This window comes from Helianthus annuus, chromosome 14, assembly GCF_002127325.2.
Source record: "Helianthus annuus cultivar XRQ/B chromosome 14, HanXRQr2.0-SUNRISE, whole genome shotgun sequence".
NCBI classification, from domain to species: Eukaryota; Viridiplantae; Streptophyta; class Magnoliopsida; order Asterales; family Asteraceae; genus Helianthus; species Helianthus annuus.
The window spans coordinates 102,218,918-102,240,347 of record NC_035446.2 but is presented as its reverse complement, the minus strand read 5'-3'; the positions used below and the strand labels follow the sequence as shown (position 1 = coordinate 102,240,347).

Sequence of the window (21,430 nt, the reverse complement as noted above, 5' to 3'; positions counted from 1 at the left end):
ATTTGGGTGTTAAAAGTATCACAATGAGACTTTTGCATCTTAATCCTCAGATGGAATTTCGTAATGGTACTATACGTCAAGCGAGACTCGAAGGTTATTGTTATGCATTAAGTAGTTGGTCGAGATTAATGAACATTGCTGGCATTAAGGTGGGTGACACGGTTTATTTTTGTTTTGACGAGACTGAACAAGTTTTGAGTGTAGAAAGGGTTGTTTCTCCTTTTTAACCATATTTAGTACTCCTTGGACATTTTGGTTTGTTTTTTTTGGTTTTTATATGATACGTATATTAATTACTTATTTCTATACAATCTTATCACAAACTTTATAGTTTTAAACTTTAAGTTATTACAATTTATGTTATCTGACCTATGTTTGGAATATTAGTTTGTGTTCCCATTATTGAATTACACCTTATCCTAATATATAGTTATATTAAATTTTTACTTTGTATCATTAGAATACAAAAACAATGTTTAAAAAGATTGATCCAAATAAACCATAAAGAAATAAATTTTACAATATTAATCCATTTTACATATAGAAAATATTTGTTAATAACTGATGTTAACATCATAGTTATCATAGTTAGTAAATATAAATAAACATATTAAGATATTTTACCATGTCTGTTTATTACTCTTTATTATACACCTAAATATTTTGAGTTAGATTATACATTAATTAATAGAAATTACAAAAAATGTAAATCGGAAAAGTGACTCATATATCTGTCTTCTTCATACTGTTCGCCTATATCTATCTAAGCTTAATATAAAATATAAAATGTTTGCCTCATTTTACAATTTCAACGTTAAAAAATTATTAATTTTGACTTAATTTTTATTGTATGCACCATAAATTAATTGAACAAGTTTTTTTTATAAAGAATTTTTTTTTGAGTTGTTGTTTTTTTTCTTATTTTTAATTTTAATTTTTGCCTGTATCTGTTTTTCATTGATATCTGTTGCATGAATGATAATTAACATTACTGTTGATTTTCAGTATAGAATCTGATGTCTAATTCGTATACAAACATGTTTTTGTAGGTTTATAGTATTCCTGTGCCGTCTACATGGATTTATACATTAAGGTTCAGTTGAACAAAAAAATCAGGCAAAGTGTTTTGCTTGGAACATAGAGGCGTCGTTGATATTGCCAAGGAGTCTGAGCAAATGTTAAGTTATATAATTTTCTTACACTCCTCGGCAATGTCAACGACTCCTAAAAAAAGTTCCTTCGAATCTCTCTGACTGATACCTTCATCGACATATTGTTTCTTTTTCTCATCACAGATTTCCTATATGTTCATCTCAATACTTAACCGCCCTGTTTTCATTATATATGTAAAATTGTTTCTAATTTAATGTTTCAAACGTTAACTTCAATTGAAGGTTCCCTTTTTTTTTGTTCACCAGCAGACATCCAAATACAAGCATCGGTAAGTATATTGCACCTCTCTTTCAAATTTTTATAATTTATTATATATAACCACAATATAGTTATTTGCTTTTTATGTTCTATTTAAATGATTCGATTATACATTAATAACAAAAACTGTACATATAAAAAGTGATTCATATAAATGTCTTCTTCATACTGTTCAATCATATCTATATATCTATATTTCTATTTATCTATATCTATATATCTATATATCTTTGTCTATCTATATATATATACTCAATACAATAAGTAAAATAGGTTTATTTATTTTTAGAAACAATATGTTATTTTTTAGGAATGGTGATTACTGTATTATTTACTTATATAAATTCCGTAAATTTTGTTTAGGTTACTAATGATACACTTAAAATATTCTTTTATTTTTGGATAGAAGTTTCAAATTGATTTTATCAATAATAATTCGTTATTATTTTTTTTAAAGAAAATTCAAAGTCATACTATCCATATTCATTTTTTTAGTAATTTTTTTGTATTGATTTAGAAGATGTTGTTGATTGGATCTTGATTGATGTTTGCTGATGCTGATATTGAGTCTTGCTGCTTGATTATTCAAAATTTGTCAATTTTATTATAATTGATTGTTTCCTTATATACATTTTCATTTTGGTACTATAAATATTATTTCAAAACTTCATCCATTTCCGCATTGTGTCATTCATATTACTCCATTATTTGGTTACGTTCTAATTTTTCATCCTACATTTTTATAGAACCATATTATAATCTTCTTTGACTTCTTTGATTTAAAAGATTTCTTATAAACTATTTCTGTATTTCGAAATTTTTTATGCATTTTTTTTACTTAGATTCATATTCTTTAGTTATCTTGATTCGTATATTGAAATACGTTTTATGTCGTCTGATAGATATAATGGAAAACCATAACATTACCATGTTCAGAGCTGTTGATGCCTTTCAAGAGCGGTTTTCTGTCAAGGTTAGGGTGATCAGGGTTTGGGAACACCCTGAAAGGAGGAATCCCAGTCAGTTATACTCATTTGACATGATTCTAATGGACGAAGAGGTATATTTATTTTATTTTTATCAAATTTTAAATATATATATGATTTTTTTTTAAAATGTATACTTTATTAAGTATAATTTTCATACGTTATACAGGGGACAAAGATGGAGGCAACATGCTTGAATAGAGTTTTACCACAATTTCGCCCGTCATTAGTTGAAAAGAAATGTTTGATTATCAGGAATCCAACTATAGGTTTTAATAACTCTACGTACAGGTATGTTGACAATCAAAATAGGCTATGTTTCCAGGGGACAACCGAAGTTATTCCATGTGAGGATATTGGTGGATCACCGTATGGTTTTGATTTCTTGAGTTTTTCTGACCTCTTGAACAGTAATCGTATTTCAAACTCTACAGTAGGTATGTATGTTATAGTATTATTTAAAAAGATGTTACTCTTTTTTTAATTAACATTTTTTATTTTCATTCTGTGGCGTCTTCTTAGTGATGTATTTTTTATTTTGTTGTAGATGTTATTGGTTATTTGGTTCGATCATTTTCTAAAGAGACTGTAACTAACAAATTAACTGGAAAGCAGGCTGTTAAGGTTACTATAGAGATATCTGATCTGGAGTAAGCAATTAACCCTTATCTTAAAATCCAGTATACATATTATTGTTACAATTAATATGTTTGTATATTTTTTTACCATACTTATATAATGAAAATTATCCAACTTTATTTTTACCATGTTATTATTATTAATTTGATTAATTTGATTAATTACTTAGGGGTCGGACGGTATTTCTTACTCTGTGGGATCAATACTGTGATAAGGTTTTGTCGTTTTTTGAGAGTATCAAGGGAAAAAATATTCATGCAATCATTATATTGCAGTTTGGCAAGGTCAAGTGGTGGAATGGTTTGTTTTCTTTCTTTAATAACATTTTTTTAATTAAAATCTGATTTATTTTATATATTTATTATCCCTAACATACAACTGTTTATTTATAGGGGTTGCGTATGTAAACAATTCATACACTGTTAGTCGTCTTTTTTGCAATCATGATTGTCCTGAAGTCGATGAGTTCAGAAACCGGTATGATAAAAAAAAACTGTACACATTATTTCTTATCTATCATATATATTTAAGTATTATCCATATTATGATGAATGTATAAGTTAAAAAACTTTACATTTTTATTTTTTCTATTCAATAGTTTGTTAGAAAATTCTATTGAAGTCAGTGAATCCACGAGCCTTGGTTCCATCGCCAAATCTGTTGAAGAGGAAATCTTGCAAAGCAAAGACTTTATGAATATTTGTGATGTTTTTTCGCTTAAGATGGTATCATTTTTTTGATAATTTAAAACTTTTTAGTGAAACTTTAGTTTATATTCTTTTATGTTGTCATATACATATGCAGGTTTCCAAGGTAATTATTCTTGGTAATATACTGGGTGTTTACAAAGATGAAGGATGGTTCTATGAGGGTTGCAATAGATGTAACAAGAAGATCAACAAAGTTGTTAATCTGAGTGAGGACAACCAGGAATCAGGTTCTGCTGTTACAAAGGAGGTTCTTACCTGTGTATCTGATCGTTGTGCTTTTAAAACTATAACTTCTTCACTCAAGTAAGACAATAGACCTTTTGAACCCTCAAAATTTTTAAGTATAACATTTGTTTTGATTTTAAAATATGTATTTATGCTATCAATAGGTTTAAGATTCAACTTAGAGTTCAAGACCCATCAGCTTCTGTTACACTTACTTTGTTTGATCGTGAAGCACGGAAGTTGTTAGGAAAGTCTGTTGATGATATTCTTAATGCTAACCCAGAATTTGTAAGTTTTATTTTTTTTATTAAAATTTTTATGTTTTGTATGTACAAAAAGTTTAATAAAAAATGATAAAATATTTTACTATTTTTCAGCGTTCTGATTCCATGAAGATTCCTGCTGAAGTTGACACATTGGTTGGCCAGACTGCTGCTTTTAAAATTGATGTTACTGGCTACGTCTTGAAGTATAACATACATAAGTACGGTATACTGAAGCTGACTGTGGATCCTAACGTTATATCTGTTCTTCAAGAGAAGCAATCCTCTTCACAGATAACTGTATGTAATATAAATTTTTTTTACCTTATTGATGTACGTTTAAAATATTTTACTTTCCTGTAGTTTATATTTTTTTTATATGAACAAAATATGCAGTCTTCTCAAAATATGTCTCTCAATGTTGATGCTTCAGAATTTGACTCTCAGACATCTGATGGTTTCAAGGTATTCGTGTCAGATTTTGTTTTCTTCCTCTTTCTTTTATTATATATATGTTAATTTATGATATGCAATTGTAACCTGTTACATTTGTCTTTTCTTAGAACTCTGCTTCCAAAAGAATCGAAAACACTACTCCTGTCTCTAACATGGCGAGCACCGTTTCACCTGTTTCATTGGATCTCACTGATACTCCTGATTCCATGTTAGCTAAGGATGAAGTGAAGCGAAACTTGGTCCAAGTCTACGATGTTGAAGAAGATTCTCACACATCTGCAACGAAGATCCAAAAGACTGGAGAGGTTCAGGATTTCAACAGTGCGGAGAAGAGGAAACTCTTAATTCCTAAAGTTGAGAAATAGTTTTCAAGTTTTCTTAACATTAAGATATTTGGTGACTTTTGAGAATTTGGTTTTTGTTGATGTCGTCTAAAACAATTTATTGTTTGAATTCGTGGTTTGGATTTATGGTTTTTATTTAATGTTACGGACAATACATGTTTTGAATTTCCAAAGTTGTGATACTTGGTTTCGAGTAATAATTTTTATTTTTATGTACCTGTTTTTTTAATTTCCTTAACACTATTTCTTCAGGACAATACATGTTTTGAATTTAAAAAGTTGTGATATTTGGTATCGAGTAATAATTGTCAACAAGTGTGTACCTGTTTTTTTTATAATAATTATTGTTTATTTCTTTTTTCTTTTTTACATTTCAGTTAACATTAATTAATAGTATATGCGTATTTTGTATGTGGTTTTTATTATAACAAATCATTTGTGTTAGAACATTTATTATGATAACAACTATCCAAATTTTACAATCTGTATAAAAAACAAATAACATTTTTTTAAGTATATTTTTTTTCATGAATTTATGGTGTCCGTTATTAGTTACTAAAAAATAATTTTTTAAATATGGTCATGTTTGCTAATTATAGAAAGCATACCTATCGGATATGTGATTTTGCTACATTCCATATGTATTTATGATCCAACTAATAAGTTATTTAAAAAACTGCTAATTACCTTTAATGTATATTTCTTAAATTAAGGGTACACCATAATGAATTATTTCTTAATTACTATCAATTAAATTTATATCCATATTTAAGGTTATTTCCTTTTCACCAATTGAATACACTCTCATCTATTCTTATTTATATGTACCTCATTTCATCTCACCACAAAGAACATCATCATCGAATTTGACAAAGTATGAAATAGTGTTCTATTATGCTTACCGGTTTCATGTGATATAAGGTACGTGTTCTATCCTCATTATACATTTTCTTTATCTATGTGTATATTTATATATTATTTATTATATATTATATATGTTATATATAAACTTATGTCCAACAATATATGACAACTAATTACAGTTTGCATTTTAGAAAATGTCTCATATTCGTAAAGGTTCATCCGCATCAGATAAAGATTTACGTAACATAAATGTTACTTCAGGAACTCCTTTGTCTGATATATCTAACTGTATGTTCTATAATTTTTTTTTAAGATATTATTATTTCAATTATCGTTTCAGTTCATTTCATTGTTTTACTAATTCATATATCATCTCAGTTGATACATGCAGCAACATTGACAAAATTGAAGCTGTCGAAAGAACAAAAGCTAGAAGAATATATGGAAACAATAAAAGATTCAATACATCCTCATCGCAGACTCAAGCCACACTAAATTATTCAACTCATAATAATAAAGAAAATGTAACTTCATCCACATCTACCTTCTATAACAGATCATTATGTACGCCTGGTATAAACATCAATTTTTCGTCTGGTATATCATATTCGGAAACTCATAATACGTATCTTCCTTTTTCAACAAATCCTTCACATGATATTTCCAATGGTATTTTCAAATCTATACTACTTACTTTATTACAAAAATTTATATTTATATAAATTTAACTAATTTACATGTCATTTGAGTTTCTATACTTGATGTAGACAAGGATGAGGCTGCAAAAAGAAGGAAGGCTAGACGTATAATCTTGAATAGCAAAAGATTGAATAAAAATTCAACACAGACTCAATCGTCACTAACCTCTTATACGCCAAGTAAAGAGAATATTAGTCCGAACACTACTTTTACGTTGAATAAATCACCTTTTAGCGTCCTCTCAAGTATCAATGTCTCTTCTGCTTCATCTAATTTCAATTCAGGTAAGGCGCGAGTAATGTTGTTCTTAACATATTATGTAATAAAGTTTGTTTTCTTATATCATCAAGTGTTTTATAAACCATAACAACTTTATATCCCTCAAATTTTACTAATTCATGTCATTTATGTACATTAATTTTAATTTACTTACCAATATTATTATCAAGCTTTTTAATATATAGTTAACGAAATTATATAATTTTTTAATTATGTTTTTATTATATGATTTTATAGCATTTGTTATAATAATTTTTATAGGAAACATTGCATCTTCCAGTGGTATTCCAAGAAACATTACAAGCAACTCAGCATCAGTCATGATACCTTCTTCGTGTACTACAATTCCACCAAATACTGTTATAGCATCAGACGAACCTTCACCATTGATAAGAATGTCATCAGGAAAGCGGAAATTAGTAAGAAAACGACGAAACTTAACACCTATACCTATTATTGATTTGACAACAGATGATGATAACGAGGTTGCAGATATAATTGATCAACATTTAAAAGGTGTTTCAAAAGGTATAGTTAATCTTCTTTTATTTAATACTGCTTCAATGATTTATTTTCATATTGTTTTTTATCAACAAAGATTTATTATTTTTAATAACACTAATCTTTTAACTGCAATAAACAAATGTACAGACTACTTGGATCATGGTGACCAGATTATCGTGTGTCGAACGTGTAGCGCAAAGCTATGGAAAGCAGAGGCGGATAGGGGAGAACAGAAGCGAAATAAACCTAACTATTTCCTTTGCTGTGCATACGGCAAAGTTTTGTTACCTGATTTTAAGCAGCCTCCTGAAATTTTGAAAGATCTATATGTTGGCGTCAGTGCGAAGAGCAAATTCTTTTTAAAAAACATTCGTCGTTATAATTCTATGTTCTCATTTACATCCATGGGAGGAAGGATTGACAAAACTATCAACCGTGGAAATGCACCTTATGTCTTTCGATTAAGTGGTCAAAATTATCATACTATTGGGAGTCTATTACCTGATGACGGAAAGGAGCCAAAATTCAGCCAGTTGTATATATACGACACAGATAATGAAATATTTAATCGACAAAATGCAGTTGGGTATGTATTAATTTCATAGTGTTTATAATTACCTATAATTGTCGATTTATTTTAAATGATATTAATGTTAGTAATACATATATAATTGCTATTAATCCATATATTTTCTTACTTTTATAGGGGGTCAAACACTTCTTTTACAATAGTTGAGTCAGCTTTTGATGTTCAGATCATTGAGGAACTTACACTTATGTTAGACACTCACAACGCTTTGGTTAAAATTTATCGACAAGCTAGAAATTCTTTAAACGAAAACCCTTACATCGACTTGAAGCTTTGTCTAATTGGTAAAAGATCCAAAGATGGTAGGACATATAACCTTCCTGAAGCTTCTGAAGTTGCTGCATTAGTTATTGGAGATCTGACTCAAGCTGTTGAGAATCGTGATATAGTAGTAAAAACAAGATCTGGTCGGATTGAGCGCATAAGTGAATTACATCCTTCTTATCTTTCTCTACAATACCCTCTTTTATTTCCATACGGAGAAGATATGTACAGGGTTGACATTCTTCATAGAGGTCTCAATCCAGACACGAACAGCAAACGTCCAATGTGTACTATGCGTGAGTTCTTTGCTTATAGACTACAAGATCGTGTCGATAAGTTTTCTTTGATTCATAATGCAAAAAGACTTTTCCAACAATTTGTTGTTGATGCTTACACTATGATTGAGAGTGAAAGGTTGTTTTACATACGGCGACAACAAACTCATTTGAGGTCAGAAACTGTTCAGAATATTCAGAATGCAAGTAATGCTGGAAAAAAAGATATGTCAAAAATTGGAACACGTATATTTATTCCATCTTCCTTCACTGGCGGTTCTCGATATATGATGCAAAATTACTTAGATGCAATGTCTTTGTGCAAATGGTTTGGGTATCCAGATTTTTTCATCACTATTACGTGTAATCCAAAATGGCCGGAGGTGCAAAGGTTTTTAAAAGATACAACGATAAGGCCTGAAGATAGACCGGACATTTTGTGTCGAATTTTCAAGATAAAACTAGATGCCATAACAAAAGAATTGAAAGAAGGCAAGTTGCTCGGTAGAGTTAATTCTGGTATGTTTATTTATACGATAACATTTAAAGGCTACTATTTTTAAATAACGTTACGTTTTTTTTATTAGTATTATTATTATTAATATATATTTAATGTTCATAATATAAGTTACTTAATTGTTCTAATTTATTATATGTTTTTTGTTGTACTCTGTAGTTGTCTATACTGTTGAGTTTCAAAAACGCGGACTTCCTCATGCACACATATGTGTTTTCATGCATTCTGACAGCAAGATTCTATCTGTTGACCAACTAGATCCAATCATTTCTGCCGAAATTCCAGACATAGCCGAGGATCCAGAGTTATATAAACTTGTGGCAGACTACATGATTCATGGTCCGTGTGGTCCTCTCAATATGAATTGTCCTTGCATGATCGATCGTAAGTGTTCTAAGAAGTTTCCTAAGAAATTTGTTAACGAAACATGTTTGGATAAAAAAGGATTTCCAGTTTATCGTCGAAGGGATTCTGGCCTATCTGTTGTTAAATCACGTGTGAACGTAGACAATAGATATGTTGTTCCATATAGTAAAGTTTTGTTAAAAAGATACCAGGCGCATATTAACGTTGAATGGTGCAATCAAGTTGGTTCTATCAAATATTTGTTCAAGTACATTAACAAAGGCCCAGATAGAACTACTCTTAGAGTTGTTGAAAGTGGAAATCAGGATGAGCAGGAACCTGTAGTCGATGAGATAGAAAAGTATTATGATTGCCGGTATATTTCTGCATGCGAATCTGTTTGGAGAATCTTTTCATATGATATTCATTATCGATATCCCGCAGTTATTCGATTGCCGTTCCATTTACATGGTCAGCAAAACGTAGTATATGGCGCAGACGATGACATTGACGATGTTCTTAACAAACCATCTGTTGCTTCTACTATGTTCTTATCTTGGATGAAGTGTAACGAAAAATTACCGGAGGCACGTAATCTTACTTATGTTGAGTTTCCATCAAAGTATGTTTTTAAATTAAGAACTCGCAGTTGGGATATAAGGAAACGACATCCTTCAATCGGTAGGATTCACTCGGTCTTTCCTTCAGCTGGTGAAGCATACTACCTCAGAATATTATTGAACAAAGTAAAGGGACCAAAATCTTTTGAAGATATTCGTACTGTAAATGGTACTTTGTATCCAACTTTCAGGGACGCATGCTATGCGCTAGGGCTTTTGGACGATGATAACGAGTACATTGAAGCTATAAAAGAAGCTAATTTGTCTGGAAGTGCTACTTATCTACGTACGTTATTTGGAACAATGCTGATGTCTGGTAGTTTGTCTAGACCTGATTTTGTATGGGAGAAAACATGGACGTATTTATCGGATGACATTTTATATAGACAAGAAAAACATTTGAATGTTGATGGTATGTCTTTTTTTTTTAAATTTTGCAAGTTATCTAATATTCAATTAATATATTTATTAAATTAAATATTTTTTGTTGATAATGTTTTTATTTGAATGAAATAAAGAAAACTTCATTTGTACAAAATTTTTTTTGTTATTTACCCTTCAACTTCTTTTATGTATATTTACCAAAATATACTTTAATATTCGAAACTACGAATTATTGTATTATGAAATACATCTTCAATTATGTTTGCAGGTTTAAATTATTCTGACGAAGAAATAAAGAATTTGGCGTTGTTAGAGATTGAGAAGTTCTTACTTCGTAATAATTCATCTCTGAGGAACTATTCAAATATGCCTTATCCTGATGATGAGTCTATTTCTTCGTCTAATAATCGATTGATCAACGAGGAGTTATCTTATTTCCAAAATACCATGGAAGATGAGTTGAATAATATGTTACTACTTTTAACAGATGAGCAACGTAATGTTTTTGATCAGATTATGGAATCTGTTAGAACAAACAAAGGTGGTGTCTTTTTTGTTTACGGATATGGTGGCACCGGTAAGACCTTTCTTTGGAAGACATTGTCGGCAGCAATTCGAAGTAAGTCTGAAATTGTTTTAAATGTTGCTTCAAGCGGTATAGCTTCTTTGCTACTTTCTGGAGGTCGAACAGCCCATTCTCGATTTTCCATCCCCCTGAATCTAAATGAGGATTCTCTTTGCCGCATGAAGCCTGGATCTGAACTTGCGTGTCTTTTAAAAAAACACAACTTATTATATGGGATGAGGCTCCTATGATTCATAAACATGCCTTTGAAGCATTGGATAGAACCTTAAAAGATATATTGATGCCTGATTGTTCAAATAGCGAAGCTTTACCATTTGGAGGAAAGGTAATTGTATTTGGTGGTGACTTTAGACAGATTCTTCCTGTTGTTCCTAATGGCTCTAGACAGGATATCGTGAATGCTTCTCTGAGTTCGTCATATATATGGAATAAATGCAAGTTACTTAGGCTAACAAAAAACATGAGGCTTACTGTTGGCATGAATCATGGTGATATTGACAAGACAAAAGAGTTTGCTAAATGGCTTTTGGATATTGGCGAGGGAAAACTTGGTGGTCGCAACGACGGAGAAGCTCTTATTGATATACCTCAAGAACTGTTGATTACTGAGTCCACTAACCCTATTGGTAATCTGATCAACTTTGTGTATCCGTCAATACTTGAATCGTTCAATGATCCAAATTATTTCCAGGAAAGAGCCATACTTGCTCCTAAGAACGACGTTGTTCACGAGATAAATGATACCTTATTAGCAATGTTTCCTGGTGATCATAAAGAGTATCTAAGTTCAGATTCCATCTGCCAATCGGAGAATGTAACTGACCATATTCGACACAATGTTTACCCCCCCGATGTTCTAAATGGTCTTAAGGTTTCAGGAATGCCGAATCATAAATTGGTTTTAAAAGTTGGTGTTCCTATCATGCTGTTACGTAACCTTGATCAGAAAAACGGTCTGTGCAATGGTACAAGATTACAAGTTGTAAAACTTGGTGATCGGATTATTGAAGCCAAAGTGATTTCTGGTAATAATATTGGTACTAGAACTTTTATACCAAGGATCAATCTTTCCCCCTCTGACAAACGAATACCTTTCAAGCTACAAAGAAGGCAATTCCCGATAGCTGTGTGTTTTGCAATGACGATAAATAAAAGTCAGGGACAGTCTTTATCTAAGGTTGGTTTGTTTCTAAAGCAGCCTGTTTTCACTCACGGACAACTATATGTTGCAGTTTCAAGAGTCAAAAGCATTGATGGTTTAAGGATGTTAATATTAGATGTTGAGGGAAACGTTACTAATAAGACTACAAATGTTGTATACAAAGAGATATTTTCAAATTTATAGTTTTGATTCTAAGATTAATTATTTTAATATTAATATCCAACTGTCATATTTTTTATTCCTTTACTCCGATATTTATATTTCCATTTTACTTTATATTTTTTATACATTTCATTTGTAATATATATCACATACCACTTATAAAAATAATCATAACCACATATAAACAAACACAAGTTAGTTTGTAAATATAAAAATTTAAACATTGAAAACCAACAAGTACTTATGCATGATACCAACTGTTAGTTACATTAAAATTTATGGTACCGAATTAGATGATATAATAGTAGTTGTCTTAAACCATAAACTACATACTAACAAAATAAAACATCAAAACCACATAAACTTTGTCCAAAAAAGAGTAAACCAAACAACATCATCACAAAACAGTTATCATTTGTTCAACACAAACACCTTCATCATTAGATTACCTGTTATCATGCATTAACCCCATCCACATTTGATAAGATCAGGAGATTTGATGAACTTACAAATGTGAAATGCAGTCTATCACCCAAACAAAGTCCATTCTCCTTCATGAACATCGGCCAACCTTCAATTGCATACCTTATAGCATTTCCATTCTTTTGGCGCCTAACATTCATTTTGATTGTTTTTCCCTTCATGTTCCTCACGTTTAACTTATGAGATTTATTTCGGAATCCCGCTGCTCTTACAACATTAGCAGGCATTCGCTGCATGCAAATCCGTATTTAAGAATTCATTCAGCCATATTCATTTTAAAATATTTCAGTCTATGATTTTTATGTCAAAAAATACGTACCATGCGGTTTTCTCCTTTCATTGTGAAATCATACTTTCCAATTTTCTCAACAGTAGTTGTTTTTGCAACAACTTTCCCTTCAACCTCCGCTATCTTTAATCCATGATCATCCCTCTTTCTTTTTTCCTTTACCTTTTTTTTAACACATACATTATATTTAGAATAAAATCTAAGTTAATAATAAATGTTGGTCACTAAATATTGTTTATTTTTGATAAACGTACCATCCGTTTCCGAGTTATCTCTCCATCTGTTGAGACCGTTTCCATTTCAAATTCTGTCCTGCATATCAGCTCCTTACTGACCTCCGCATGACAATATGCCTCTACATGTTTACCTTTTTTCGTAACCTATTAACATAAAAGAAAAAAACATATTAAGACAATATTCCTCTACATGTTTTCCTATACATGTTGAGACCTTTTCCATTTCAAATTATACCTTTGAGTTTTCTTTTCCAGCACTGTTCTTAATCACTTCCTGTTTTTTACTAATTTCATGAATCTGTGTATCATATTTAATAAAATTACAACATCTGATTTAAATGTATTTTAATCTACATAAATATAAGGTTACTACCTCCGAAATCATCTCATCTGTGGAGTCATCATCATCATCACCGAAACTCTGTTATACAATAAGATATTATCAAAAGAGACGTAATTATTACTAAAGTGTTTAACTTTAAGCTGTTAATACTTACAAAGTTGACGGTTTTGTAGTATGTGTCTTTCGCTATCTCCATCAGAGACTCATCATCACTTTCTTCTTTTTTATTCAAAACAACTTCAACTCCTCGACGATAAATCTTTATCTCAAATTTTTTGCTTTCCGTATTCCTCAACAACATTATATCATCATCTTCTATCCCAAGATCATCAAATAGTTTCGGACAACCTTTCGTGAAAACATAATGATCATTTATTTTCTCCCTCTCAACTTTCCAAATCTGACCTGCTGCACATATGTTATAATAATCGTTCACTGTCGTGTGAGAGTAACATTTTGTAACATAAGCTTCGGGAATCACCTGAAAAGTTTAGTACCATTTTACTCTCAATTATATATGTATATCATTTATTTTACAACTATAAAGAAAAACAGATTAATATATAAATGTATACGTACTATTATTTTTAGAATGCCGTAACGGTTTACTGTTACGAAAGATTCACCACATATGTTGTTGACGAAACAATCAATGTGAATATCTTTATCTTTCAATATCCTTAAGCGCAACAATGTCTGTTTTTCCAACTGAAGATCCCTTACGACATTTTTCCAACCATCAGTTATAACCGATTCCCCGCTTATACTTCTCAAATAAGCTGTCCAACTTCTTTCACTTTGATGATGTATCATTACTTTAGTTCTTTGCCAATAATCACCGTATACACTCTTAACAAACTCAATTGGCAGTACCTGTGGTTAGATTTATGTTTAAGATATTATCTAACACAAATTAGAGTTATTTTATTTTCTAACAATTGTAACATACCAGTTTCATCGAGTAATCATCATCTAACACACTTATGCATGAGGAATTCATCTTTATATACCTGTTAACAATGATGTACATATTTGTTTACAATATACAATATTACAATATACAATATACATATAAACAATAACAAATCAACTATTATCTCATCATATAACCAAAGTTTTTTTCACAATGACATTCACAAACTATATCAACCAAATATGTATAGTAACCTAAATTTATATACTTTCAAACACAAACAAATAAATGTAATCCGTTTTAGATAACATAAGGTACACAATAAATTACATTGTTATTCAACTTTTTTAATGTTATAACCTAATCAATGATCCAAAATACAATCTCTATCAAGAATTTTTAATTTTCACAATAAGATGCACTAAATATATGAACAATAAATAACATTGTTATTCAACTATTTTAATGTTATAACCGAATCAATGATCCAAAATGCAATGTCAATCAAGAACTTTTAATTTTCACAATAAGATGCACCAAATATATCAACCAAATCATGTTATTAACAGAAATTATATATTTTTAAACACATGCAAGACGATCTAATTTAATTTAGATACACATAACATACACAACATTTAATTTCATAAAACTGAAAAACCTGATTTGATGTGTAAACCGTAATCAATCGCCAGAAATACTTCGGTGAAGTCACTTAACCCGGAAATTGGCTTTGAACTCAGATGATAACAAGTGTGTGAATCAAAGAGGAGATTTCAGATACAATGATCGGAAATAATGGAGGAAACCTTACTTTACCAATTTTCTTCTTCACCACCGCCGGTTGATTTTTCTTGAGGGAAGTGAAACTTGATTGAAGGTGATGGAGTATTGCAGTAGCTTTAGTCTTTGATATGATATATGTGATGATTATAATTTATATTTACATTTTTAATTTAAGTATCGATTTTCATTTGTAACATATATCGGTTATTTATGTAATAATATTAAACTAATGTTTTTTATTTTACCATTATGTATTTGAATATCATACAAAAAATATATATTCCCTAATTAGTACTAATATTTCGGATAACCTTTTATTATGTTAAAATTTTATTAGTAGCAGTATTTTGTAAATCTTTTGCTATTTTTAAAACACATTTACAATAATTACATTTATTTATATATTTTTGTACAATATTGACTTTATTAATTATTGACATAAATAGTTATAAGAATTGTTTATTCTATAGTTTCTTAAATTTTATTTCCAATTTTCTCATATAAATACATGCTGATATTTTTTTCTTTCATTCTATGTGTTGCTATTAGTATTCGATTCTTAGTATTCTTCCTCAACTATCGTGTTCGGGTGAATATGTATCGTCATGGTCCGTATTTCATCATAACTCTACTTGATCCACTATCCCTTCAACAGGTACATAACTTCCATTATTGTTTTTATAAACAATTTATAAGTATTGTTTGATGTTTGATATTTATTCTAATGAAATTTTTCATATATTTCTTTTTTGGTTTTCAGGCTATACCTATTAGTATGAGTAGATTTATATGGACGAATAAGTTAGAATCCTCAACTGTTAGCCTTAAATTTGATGAAAAACATTCATGGCGTGTTCGCATCCAATTAATAGAAGATATATTCTACTTCACTCATGGATGGTCTGAGGTTTTAAATTACTTTGGCCATGGATATTTCTTTATTATTTTCAACTATCTTGGTGATCGTACTTTTAAGTTCAAGCTTTTCTGTCATGATCCAAATCAAGAGTGGGGGAAACCGTTTTGTAAAATTATTCAAAATCCTTTACAAACTCCAATGGTACGTACTTTTATTATAGATTTATATGGTTTATTTCTCGATTTATGTAAAACATAATACTCATACATTTTATAATAATTAATTTCTTTACAGGTTATACCAGACACTTTTCTTTCAGAACATTTTGATTATCCTTTACCGGATAACAAGGTTATACTTAACGTATCCGAGATTCATAAATGGGAAGTCCGTATTAGAAAGATTGGTCCAAATTATTGTTTTGCTGATGGTTGGTATAAATTTATTGAAGATCTCAGGTTAAATCCGGGCGATATTTTGTGTTTTAAAATAAACGACGTGAAAGATTTTAATATTACCATATTTAATAAGCACGGTCGTCAAGTTTTGTTAAACAACACTCCTTTGATTGAGCAAGAATATGAACATATTACCAATGTTGAAGGTTATCGACAAGTTAGTGACGATCCTAACTATCCTTTTTTTGCAATGACAATATCTACTGAATTGGTATCCTACTATGCTTTTTTATGTTTTATTTTTTTTGTTATTTTTAGTTTTTTTCATTTAATAACATTAACATATTTGTAATGTGCTTACAAAATGTAGATCCTTCCCAAATTGATTACTGACATAAGTGGTTTAAATGAGTTTTCTGAACTAAACATCAAAGTTGTTAAAGGAAATACTTGGGTTAAGAATCTTCGTACACACAATATTGATGGTCAAATAAGGTTTGTGCATCAATTTATTATCTTATTATTATATATTATTATTTAACTTTCACTGTATTTGTATATGAATTACTAACAATTTCTTTCATATTTTATCTATCATAGGTACGGTGTTGTTGGGTGGCATGATATAATTGAAGCTGAACATATTTCCTTAGGTGACGATTGTTTCTTCAACTGGTCGAAAGCGAATTCCAAGTTATTGGTTACGAAACTCAAGCAAGCATAAGTGCTATAGTAATAGGGGTTCACTTTTTATTTAAAATCCGAAAAAACAATTACCTTACAATAAGTTTTCGATCACCCTTTATATACGTTTCCGGTACAATGCGTTTGTTATTTTATTTAGTTTAAATTCAGATTGCCATTATAACCAGAGAATCAAATCGTATCATCTTCAAATTTCAATAGTATGTTCATCCATACAGTTTCTTTATGACCAGTATAATCGTATTATTTTCAAAAAAAAAAAAAACATATCATTTCTCAACACCGCGAAATTCGCGGGTATTAGCACTAGTAACTCTATAAATCAATAAAATACACTTTTTAACTAAAAAATGATCTAAAACAATATTATTCCGTAATAAAAAAAAATTCCAAAACTTAATCTATAATCCAAGATAGACTATTGGTACCTTTTTGAAGGCTAGGTTTTACTAAAAAAACAAATCATCACTATTTTGGGTGCATGAAAGATTAAAAGTTCAAATTTTAACCTATGGCCATGTACCGGTATACTAATATAACCCAATTTATCGGCATAACAACTTTTTTGCCGTTCACTCAATTTACCGGTATAATTCGTGTCGACCAAGGTTCTGACATCCGACGTAACCGGTTCAATCGGCCGGTTTAAACCGGTTTTTAAAACCTCCAGTTTTCTTGATGATAGCAGTATTATTCTTATAGGACTTAATAATCATGATATTATTACTATTATTAATATAGCAATAATAAGAATGATGAAAGTAGACCATCTAATCATAATTATCACTACATTCCATTGATTACAAAATTTAGTGAATGACTTTCCCCATCTAGCAATCTTGGGTTGGGGAAAAGCAAGTCTTTCCTTGTATTCCACATGTTTTAAAACATTCTTGGTTTTATAGTCCATATAGGAGTTGATTCTTTTTAGTTAAATATATTTAAAGGAAAAGCTAATAAAAATAGAAAAAAAAAGCTGTTTTATAAAAATGACTTATAATATCGCACTTCTTGAGTTTTCGTCGGAAAATTAATGCGCCTGTACAAAAGTCTCTCAACAATTTTTTGCACTTGAAAACCAACACACTTTCTGTTTTCTCTCACAAAGGCCCCTCAACAATTCTTTTGAACATTAAAGTCCTTTCACATGTTAAATTTGAACAAAATAATGACAAAAACATTTTTAAAACTTACTACATGAAGTTATGTTTCAACCTAAGATATATTTGAAAATTCATAGGTCATTGTTGCAGAACTAAAAACAGTTAAAAACGAAAATCGAACAAAAAACCATTAAACCTGAACCGAATAAAATGAATTTGGTTTATATGTAGCCCAATAATCTGAGTAACCAAAGTAAACCATACTTTATATTTAGTCGAATAAGCCCAATCATATGAATTCTTTGTATTCAGTTGAAACCGAAAACTAAACCAAATTCGAATGCAGTTTGTGATTGAGTTTTGTAGTACTTAATTCCGTTTAGTTTGGTTCGACTTTTAGTTTAACCCAAAAAGTTTCAAACCAAATAAAAGGAACCAAATAACCGAAAAAAAACTCGAAAAGAACCGATGGACAACTCTAATGGTTCCAAGTTGTTTAATTTTTTTTGTGGTAATTTTGTTCAAATTTAACATGTTAAGAGACTTTGATGTTCAAAAAATTATTGAGGGACTTTTCTGTAACGCTCCGCATTTTCTGTATTTTCCATATTTAGAAAGTTGTATTCACATTTTTTTAGAAACTTGTATTCTTACTTCATTTCAATCCTTGTAATCTCGAGACTTTGATCATAATGAAAATCGTAATTTTATATCAACCTTGTTTAATCATACATGCATAATATGTAATCAGTCGCGAAATACGTGTTTTAATTTAAAACCGAGACATACATCGAGATTATATTTTTCTCGGAATCACATTCATACATGTATCATACTTATAATATACCTGCATACACCTTTATGGCATAAAATAACTAACACAAGTGCAAGAACTAAAAATGAAAATTTTCATCTCCCCAACCACTTTCTTTAACGTCCTAACCTCCAACCAACTCATTTAATACCCGAACCCACCTTCTAACCTCCAACCAACTCATTTAATACCCCTCCTAACTCCCAACCACCTTCATTTAAACCCCAACCACCTTCATTTAAACCTCAACCACTTAACTCTTTTATAAATAACAACTCTAACACCTTCCAAACACATGCACCACCTCCAAATTACTTCCAAACTCTCTCAAATCTCCAAGATTTTCAACTTTGGGAAAAAAGTTCAAGAACCAAAATTGGTAACTTCGGTGTTCCAACAACTCAAGACTCGTCAAACTCACTAAGTGGAAATTTTTTCGCAATCCGTGAGTATACTCGAACACCCTTTTTCATTTTGCACTTTTGGGTTCAATATGTTTACTTATTCAACTTACACCATCACTTATACTTTTATGAAATCACAAACAATCCAATACATGCATACTAATACATTATACATGATTCGTTTTTCTGGGTGATTCTTATATAATAAACTTGTCATTAACTTCGTACGAGCCCCCCCTAACATGTATAGCGCTAGAGGAGTAACGCACCGTCCGTGAACGTGAGGTCATGTTAAGTTATTCATTCATTGATACTTGCGGTAATCAGAGGGTTGACTTGTTATTCGCATGCCAGTTTTACGTTAATCTTGATAACTAGGTGTGTCATGTGGATTTGTTTAAATCATTTTTATACTTATGCTATGTATTAAAGTTGTATACTCCCCAATAGTTTTGTATTGAACCACGTATTTGTAGGATCAGGGAATCGATCAAAACGAGTCGATCAGAAGAGTTCTAGACCAAAAAGAGGCGGAATTCATTGATTTGATCTTCATTCAGCTTGATATGTAGTTAGAAGTAGATTAAATGTCGTTTGTATTGATATCACAACTTTACACGAGCAGGCGACACTTCGGCAGAGCTTCGCTACCGGAATCAGAAAGTTCTCCAAGTTACAAATGAAATCCCAAGACCACATATATATAGGGACAGCCACTTCGCACGAACCAGGACAGACCAGGTCGCACGACCTGGTGCCAGGTCGCACGAACTGATCAGTTCGCACGAACTGGTCAGTTCAGACCTGTTTCCCGTTTCTCTCGAACAACGTGTCTTGGTTTATCTATTCTATTACATGACTAGATACAAGACGAAGTCAACAGAAATATGCACCAACAAACTCCCCCTTGGATGATGACGAGTCTTCAGTGTATTGAGTCTTCAGTCTTGATCAGTCTTCACGCTCTCTCCAAAGTATCTTTCTTTGTAAGCATCCTCATCAATCTCTCTCTTCTTCTCTCAGCATCTCAACCCGACTCTTCAAATTCTTTTGATCAGATCTCTTGATTCTTTAAACATTTCAGCATCAGCAGCTTATATCTCGAGCTTTGTTCCAAGATCTGTATCTGGCTCTTACGTCTTCAGACTTATGATCAGTGTCAGACGACGTGAATGTGACGTCAATGTTGTCTGGTAACTCATCAGTTGTTTCGGACTTTAACTTTATATTGACTGCCTTTTTGAGTTGTTCCGAATTTGGTTTTCTGGGAGAATAACCTTCCCAGATCGGAGGCGGACACTTGTTATAATTTGCACTTTGTTTCTTACCAGTATCCATATCTTCCGACTTCTTATCTTGAAAGGCTTCAAAACCTGCAACTGTCGGATAGATTCTATCAATCAAGTAATCCGAACTTGAGTAACTCTGCAGTAATCGTCTGATTCGTTCATTTTTAATCTTTTCAGTCTCTAATTCTTGCTTCAACTCTGCACACTCTTCAATATAATGATTGATGGCCTTCTGCTTAGACATCATTGTTGCATTCATCATTGTCAAAGCATCTTCTCTTTCTGAGTTTGTCTTTTCCAACTGATTAACCGTTCTGTTCAACACATCATACGATTCTTTTACGTACTTAACATCAAACAACAATTTTTCTTTCATCTCGTCTAGCTCACTATACTTCTTATCTTTTTCTTCACAATGTTTGCATGGTTCCGACAAGGTTTTGTGACCTCTACAATCTTTTCAATAACTCTAACATCTTCACTCTGTTCATTCTTTTCTTCCTG

General features: G+C 30.8%; 2 protein-coding genes across 2 annotated transcripts; both read left to right on the top strand.

Annotated features, from left to right (window-relative positions):
- Nucleotides 1-6,112: 6,112 nt before the first annotated feature.
- On the top strand, nucleotides 6,113-11,210 carry LOC110907015. Its single transcript, XM_022152053.1, has 8 exons — nucleotides 6,113-6,206; nucleotides 6,297-6,587; nucleotides 6,686-6,901; nucleotides 7,158-7,424; nucleotides 7,548-7,986; nucleotides 8,107-9,047; nucleotides 9,205-10,422; nucleotides 10,663-11,210. The coding sequence occupies exons 1-8, from the start codon at nucleotides 6,113-6,115 to the stop codon at nucleotides 11,208-11,210; spliced, it is 4,014 nt and encodes a 1,337-aa protein (XP_022007745.1).
- Nucleotides 11,207-12,325, top strand: LOC110907017 (ATP-dependent DNA helicase PIF1-like). Its single transcript, XM_022152054.1, has one exon. It carries the CDS (start codon nucleotides 11,207-11,209, stop codon nucleotides 12,323-12,325), a length of 1,119 nt encoding a protein of 372 aa, XP_022007746.1.
- The last annotated feature ends 9,105 nt before the right edge of the window (nucleotides 12,326-21,430 follow it).

What these genes read in the sequence shown, in the direction of transcription:
- LOC110907015 (XM_022152053.1), top strand. Translation starts at nt 6,113, where the DNA reads ATGTCTCATATTCGTAAAGGTTCATCCGCATCAGATAAAGATTTACGT. An exon ending in TTCACATGATATTTCCAATG is followed by an intron (nt 6,588 to 6,685) that starts GTATTTTCAAAT and finishes TACTTGATGTAG; the next exon opens with ACAAGGATGAGGCTGCAAAA. An exon ending in GCTCGGTAGAGTTAATTCTG is followed by an intron (nt 9,048 to 9,204) that starts GTATGTTTATTT and finishes TGTACTCTGTAG; the next exon opens with TTGTCTATACTGTTGAGTTT.
- LOC110907017 (XM_022152054.1), top strand. Translation starts at nt 11,207, where the DNA reads ATGATTCATAAACATGCCTTTGAAGCATTGGATAGAACCTTAAAAGAT.